Source organism: Oncorhynchus gorbuscha, linkage group LG05 (assembly GCF_021184085.1).
Source record: "Oncorhynchus gorbuscha isolate QuinsamMale2020 ecotype Even-year linkage group LG05, OgorEven_v1.0, whole genome shotgun sequence".
Taxonomy (NCBI): domain Eukaryota; kingdom Metazoa; phylum Chordata; class Actinopteri; order Salmoniformes; family Salmonidae; genus Oncorhynchus; species Oncorhynchus gorbuscha.
Window position 1 is genome coordinate 35,264,825 of NC_060177.1, and position 7,322 is coordinate 35,272,146.

General features: G+C 41.9%; 1 protein-coding gene across 4 annotated transcripts in view; it reads left to right on the forward strand.

The window, feature by feature from the left end:
* Positions 1 to 7,322, forward strand: part of LOC124035872 (anoctamin-1-like) — a 66,025-nt gene that overhangs the window by 22,477 nt on the left and 36,226 nt on the right. For 3 of the 4 annotated variants that reach the window (XM_046349684.1, XM_046349681.1, XM_046349683.1), the window contains exons 3-5: positions 1,947 to 2,285; positions 6,451 to 6,549; positions 7,072 to 7,223. In XM_046349684.1, coding sequence (XP_046205640.1) covers positions 1,947 to 2,285; positions 6,451 to 6,549; positions 7,072 to 7,223 — 590 coding nt within the window. Of the gene's footprint in view, positions 1 to 1,946; positions 2,286 to 4,975; positions 5,399 to 6,450; positions 6,550 to 7,071; positions 7,224 to 7,322 lie in introns of those variants that run through there. The other variant, XM_046349685.1, reaches the window with a different exon arrangement.

The window sequence follows — 7,322 nt, forward strand, 5'->3', positions numbered from 1 at the left end:
ACAGTCATTACACACCCTTTGCCTTGATGACAGCTTTGCACACTCTTGGCATTCTCTCAACCAGCTTCATAAGGTAGTCAACTGAAATGCATTTAAATTAATAGGTGTGCCTTCTTAAAAGTTCATATGTGGGATTTCTGTCCTTCTTAATGCGAGCCTATCAGTTGTGTTGCGACAAGGTAGCGTTGGTATACAGACGATATCCCTATCTGGTAAAAGACCAAGTCCATATTATGGCAAGAACAGCTCAAATAAGCAAAAAGAGAAACGACAGTCCATCATTACTTTAAGACATGAAGGTCAGTCAATCCGGAAAATCCATACATTTTCTTCAATTGCAGCCACAAAAACCATCAAGCGCTATGATGGAACTGGCTTTCATGAGGACTGCCACAGGAAAGGAAGACCCAGAGTTACCTCTGCTGCAGAGGATACGCTGATTAGAGTTACCAGAGTTCAAGTAACAGACGCATCACTGTTCAGAGGAGACTGCGTGAATCAGACCTTCAGGCTCAGACTGCTGCAAAGAAACCACTACTAAAGGACACCAATAAGAAGAAGAGATTTGCTTCGGCCAAGAAACACAAGCAATCGACATTGGACCGGTGGAAATCTGTCCTTTGGTCTGATGAGTCAAAATACTTCCAGATTTTTGGTTCCAACCGCCGTGTCTTTGTGAGACGCAGAGTAGGTGAACGGATGATCTCCGCATGTGTGGTTCCCACCATGAAGCATGGAGGAGGAGGTGTGATAGTGTGGGGGTGCTTTGCTGTTGACACTGTCCGTGATTCATTTAGAATTCAAGGCACACTTACCCAGCATGGCTATCACAGCATTCTGCAGTGATATGCCATCCCATCTGGTTTGCGCTTAGTGGGGCTATCATTTGTTTTTCAACAGGACAGTGACCCAACATACTTCCAGGCTGTGTAAGGGCTATTTTACCAATAAGTAGAGTGATGGAGTGCTGCAACAGATGACCTGGCCTCCACAATCACCGGACCTCAACCCAATTGAGATGGTTTGGGATGAGTTGGACTGCAGAGTGAAGGAAAAGTAGCCAACAAGTGGTCAGCATATGTGAGAACTGCTTCAAGATTGTTGGAAAAGCATTCCAGTTTAATCTGGTTGAGATAATGCTAAGAGTGTACAAAGCTGTCATCAAGGCAAAGGGTGGCAACTTTGAAGAATCTAAAACCTAAAATATATTTTGATTTGGTTAACACTTTTTTGGTTACTACATGATTCCATATAATGGTATGTTATTTCATAGTTTTAATGTCTTCACTATTATTCTACAAAAGAGTAAAAATAAAGAAAAACCCTTGAATGAGTAAGTGTGTCCAAACTTTTGACTGGCACTATATAGATATATGTTTTTTAAACATTCCATTTGATTTAAAACCTTACTTCAATTTGCTGCCAAATCTAATTTCACACTAACATTTCACACTAACAAATAAGGTATTCTAGGACAATGAAGCAGAAATGTTTTTGGGTCAAAGACAAACACCAGAGTCACTTTGTTACCATATGTTCCTCTATGAGTCGTACTGTCAAGTAGCGTATAATTGATTTGGTCACTGGTCTTTAGGTACAGTATGTCTTCATGAGGATTAGAACAGTGTTATGAGAAAGTCTAACGTAATGTGTTGCAGCGTGCAACAATACTTTTGTCATCTTTTGAGGGGCAGCATTTAATCTGTACAAAATGATTCAATTCCCACTCCTTGGAGAAGGCAGTAGCAGAGATATGGTTGAGTGCACTGATTTATCACGGTGGAGGGGATTTGACTATCCACAAGGCTTAAGCTTTTGCAATTTTAAAAGATAAACAGATGTACACACAACAAACTCTCACAGGCTAGAATGACACATGCCTTCTCCTCATGATCTGCCAACATGTCTCCATTAAAACTATAATCCCCCTTTCTCTCTCTTCTCAGCCCTTGAACTCCCTCAAGTCAGATGAGGCCGGCCCAAAACAGGGGCCTACATTCCAGGATGGCCAGCGGCGGGTGGACTATGTTCTCACATATCATATCCAGAAACCCCAGAGTTTTCGTCGCAAGACATCCCACTTCGGGGATTACCGCATCCTCAGGAGCCTGCGCCGCAGTCTGAGCATGATGAGAGGTCGGGACACGCCACCACCCAAAGAAGACCCTGAGGTTGCTGCCCACAAGCATCGCCTCGACTACCATGAGGATGACAAGCGCTTCCGCCAGACTGAGTTTGAGGATAACCTTCGAGAGATGGGCCTGGAGCTGGAGAAGGATGAGGGGGTGAGTTAGTGGCCTTGGACTGTGTTTTCCCCACATGTTTGCAAACCTCAACAGTAGAACATCTCGAAGTCTTTTTGGAATAACCTTAGCAATTAGACTGCCTAACCTAACTGATACCAAAAAAAATGTATCAACCTATTTTGTAGTAGACTGGCGTAATATTCAATCCCTGGTGTGATTGTGCATTTAGACTAGATGCTTGCTTGTAGCTGCCTTCTTTCACATCTTGGCAATCAGTGTTCAGATATTGTCTTTGATGTCATGTTGTTCCATTGAAAGCAACTTAATTCTCCATTCCTCCTTATATTGACTGGTTGACATTTGTCCACCTATTGTTCATGTAGCGATTGTATCATGTATCTTTCTTCATACCGGAACAAAGCACATTGAACTTCCTCTTACGTTGAGGGTTTACTGTGATCAGATATGATTTTTCAAATCTACAATTGACCTGCATTCGTCACATTATTGATCTTTATCAAATGAACAGCTTTCATCAAATATATATCTGATAAGAAAGGACAGCACGTGCAATAGATTTTCCCTACAATGGGAGTAATTCTTTTCAGCCTTACAAGCAAAAAGAGAACTAATGTCATACTCATTCATCATAAATCGTTACATTGATCAAGACCCAAGATACATTGGCTGCGGACCAAACACTTAAAAGACACACCCTATCCCCTCAGTCCTTAAATTAAGTGGACACTTCTGATGATGTATCATGGAGTCTGACGAGTATACACTTGCAGGGCAAGGGGCGAGAGAGGAAGGAATGCTTTTTAAATGGACCACCTTTGGCTGGAAATTCATCACTTGTTCATCCTGTGATGATTGTGTTTTCAGCCACCGGTAGCTTGTGGGTACTTTATATGTGCTACAGTCAATTATGAGTGCATGTCTACTTACGATTGAAGTCGGAAGTTTAAATACACCTTAGCCAAATATATTTCAACTCAGTTTTTCACAATTCCTGATATTCAATAAAAGTAAAAAATCCCTGTTTTAGGTCAGTTAGTATCACCACTTTATTTTTAAGAATGTGAAATAATAGTAGAGATAATGATTTATTTCAGCTTTCATTTCTTTCATGACATTCCCAGTAGGTCAGAAGGTTACATACACTCAATTAGTATTTGGTAGCATTGCCTTTAAATTTTTTAACTTGGGTCAAATGTTTCGGGTAGCCTTCCACAAGCTTCCCACAATAAGTTGGGTGAATTTTGTCCCATTCCTCCTGACAAAGCTGGTGTAACTGAATCCGGTGTGTAGGCCTGCTTGCCCGCACACGCTTTTTCAGTTCTGCCCACAAATTTTCTATAGGATTGAGGTAGGGGCTTTGTGATGGCCACTCCAATATCTTGACTTTGTTATCCTTAAGCCATTTTGCCACAACTTGGAAGTATGCTTGGGGTCATTGTCCATTTGGAAGACTCATTTGCGACCAAGCTTTAACTTCCTGACTGATGTCTTGAGATGTTGCCTCAATATATCCACATAATTTTACCTCCTCATGATGCCATCTAATTGGTGAAGTGCACCAGTCCCTCCTGCAGGAAAGCACCCCCACAACATGATGCTGCCACCCCCGTGCTTCACGGTTGGGATGGTGTTCTTCGGCTTGCAAGCTTAATCTTTTTCCTCCAAACATAAAGATGGTCATTATGGCCAAACAGTTCTATTTTTGTTTCATCAGACCAGAGGACATATCTCCAAAAAAGTACAATCTTTGTCCCCATGTGCAGTTGCAAACCGTTGTCTGGCTTTTTTTATGGCGGTTTTGGAGCAGTGAATTCTTCCTTGCTGAGCGGCCTTCCAGGTTATGCCGATATAGGACTCGTTTTACTGTGGATATAAATAATTGTGTACCTGTTTCCTGCAGCATCTTCACAAGGTCCTTTGCTGTTGTTCTGCGATTGATTTGCACTTTTCACACCAAAGTACGTTCATCTCTAGGAGACAGAACGCGTCTCCTTCCTGAGCGGTATGACGGCTGCGTGGTCCCATGGTGTTTATACTTGCGTACTATTGTTTGTGCAGATGAACTTGGTACCTTCTTGAGGTTTGGAAATTGCTCCCAAGGATGAACCAGACTTGTGGTCTACAAAAAAATGTTTAGGTCTTGGCTGATTTCTTTTGATTTTTCCATGATGTCAAGCAAAGAGGCACTGAGTTTGAAAGTAGGCCTTGAAATATATCCACAGGTACACTTCCAATTGACTCGAATCATGTCAATTAGCATATCAGAAGCTTCTAGAGCCATGACATAATTTTCGGGAATTTTACAAGCTTTTTAAAGGCACAGTCAACTTAGTGTATGTAAACTTCTGACCCACTGGAATTGTGATACAGTGAAATTATAAGTGAAATAATCTGTCTGTAAACAATTGTTGGAAAAATGACTCGTGTCATGCACAAAGTAGATGTCCTAACCGACTTTTCAAAACTATAGTTTGTTAATTTAACAAGAAATTTGTGGAGTAGTTGAATAATGAGTTTTAATGACTCCAACCTAAGTGTATATAAACTTCCGACTTCAACTGTATATTAAATAATTCATTATTAATATATGCCTACTGTATGATGGCTAGTAAATTAATTAGCTAACTAACATTAGCCTGCCAAGCTGGAACTTCCAAAGGTCAATAATCCAGCGAGGGTGTAAGGTACAGGAAAGCAGGCGGGCTCAGGGTCAGGTCAGGCAGAGGTCGGTAATCCAGAGTAGTGGGGCAAAAGTACAGGACGACAGGCAGGCTCAGGGTCAGGGCTGGCAGAATGGTCAGAACTAGACAACTAGACAACAGGAGCAGGAAAACAGGTAGGAGCAGGGAAAACAAAACGCTGGTAGGTTCTATGAACAAAACGAACTGGCAACAGACAAAAAGAGAACACGGGTATAAATACACAGGGGATAATGGGGAAGATGAGCGAAACAGATCAGGGCGTGACATATGTGGAGTTTAAGGCCCCGGAGTGAACATAATTGTACACTCGCAAAGCCGACTAAAAACGAGGGCTGAGGGGCTTACGTTGCAAACCTCCCTTGCTTGGCTAATCATTTGAACTGCCCTCCAAGATGACGACGGGGATTCCCCAAAGGGCACAAGGCGATGGTAAGTGTACGACGGTGTGTCTTTTAAGTGTTTGGACCGCAGCCATTGTGTCTCCCATTCAGATTGAAATATCTACAGTATACAGCATAAAACATATTTGGGATTTAAAAACTATGGGAAACTGCCCTGTATGAAAGAGTAATGGTAAGGCTAGTTCCTAACCACTCCATTTGCAAACCACTCCTGAAACCACTTAAGTAAAGATTTGACATGTGTTTACTGTTCTTTTATCGTTGATATGTGTTTTGTAATGTCTGTTACGTGACATTTTGCAGAAAAATGGTAGGAGGCATGTGGTTCTGTGGGAGTTGGTTTCCTATTGCATGCATGAAGAGGTCTCTTACCGTTTAGTGATTGTTGCTCACATGGGTTGAAGTTTTGTTTTGAGTGATATTAAGGCAAATTCAAAAGGATGTGATACTTATTGACAACATCTGTATGCTTTGTTGATGAGTAAGTCGGAAAAACCCTCCCTGTTTTATTTTATTAATTTACTTTGTCCATGAATGAGGATTGTTTGTGGATAATCGAACCAAAGCCCCAAAATAGAATTGGCAGGATCTGTTCTGCTTGATATTGCTGTGAAAAGTGTAGTCTGCCACAGTGTTCTCAACAGACAGGGCCAGGACCCTGAAGTGGGCTGGGAGGTGTGAGGATGTAGGTCGGGAGCATATGAGAGGGACTTACATAACCACTGTTGTTTTTGATAGAGGAGATTGTGGAGAGAGAACTTTTATCCTGTATATATTAGACTATGAGACATTGCTTTCTATTCAAGTGGATACAGCCGTTGGCTGACTCAAATCAACAACAATCCTTGCTATTGTAGCATTGCGACTTTTTTTCAGTTGCAATGCTGCAGTAGCATTGCTGTGCTTTACCTTGGAGAGACTGATTAGTCCTTAGAGATGTGACATTAGCTTAATTCTAGGGACACATACATCACGCAGATAAAACAGGGGAAACTTATTTCATCGCACATTAAAATATCCATGAAAAACTTTTGCCTTATTATTATTATTTTATTCAACATCACATGCTCTGTTTTCCAGAACAAAATCCCAGGAATTGGCTTCCTGAAGATCCATGCTCCCTGGAATGTGCTCTGTCGGGAGGCAGAATTCATGAAGCTCAAGATGCCCACCAAAAAGGTATGGCCTGCCTTTAGATGGATCACTGTAGATCACTGGTCAGTTTCTATGGGAAGGCAGCTCCCGCTCAGGCCAGTCAAAGTTCTTCCCTCTCCTTAGCACCCCAATGTGAGAACACGCTTTCCCCTAAAGACAGGACAGCGAAGTCCCTGCACGGCTTCTGAAAGGTCTAAAACCCTATCTCTTTTTAAAGTTGTACCTTAAATAACTCTCACAGCGCTCCGACGCCACCCTTCCCACCCTTCTCCCCCCCCCCAAAAAGAAAAAAGGGACTTGTCTTTTTCTACTAGCACTGACGTTGCTGATAAACACATTGTTGTGGGAACATGTCCTTGATACGATTGTGATGGGTTGTTGTCTCACCTAGCTATCATAAGATGAAGGCACGAATCGTAAGTCGCTCTGGATAAGAATGTCTGTTAAATGACTAAATTGTTAAAACAAACAAGTAAAGTGAAACTGGTAGCCTTTCATGCACTCATTTCTCAACATGTTTTCTTCCTGTTTCCCCTTTCCCTTCAGGTGTACGAGGTCAAACAGGGAAGTGATGTGGTGGAGAGGATCAATCTGTTCATCCGCAAAGCGACTGCACCACTTCATCCTAAAGTGGAGCCGAATAGAGCCCAAAATGTGAAGCATCTCTCCCACCCTTTCTCCAGGGAAAAGCAACACCTGTGAGTATAGTAGTAGCACTGAGACCTGTGGCATTGCTTCAGGGGTTTAGTCTCATCATTGAACATGAAATACATTCTGACAAGTGATCAATGATGCAG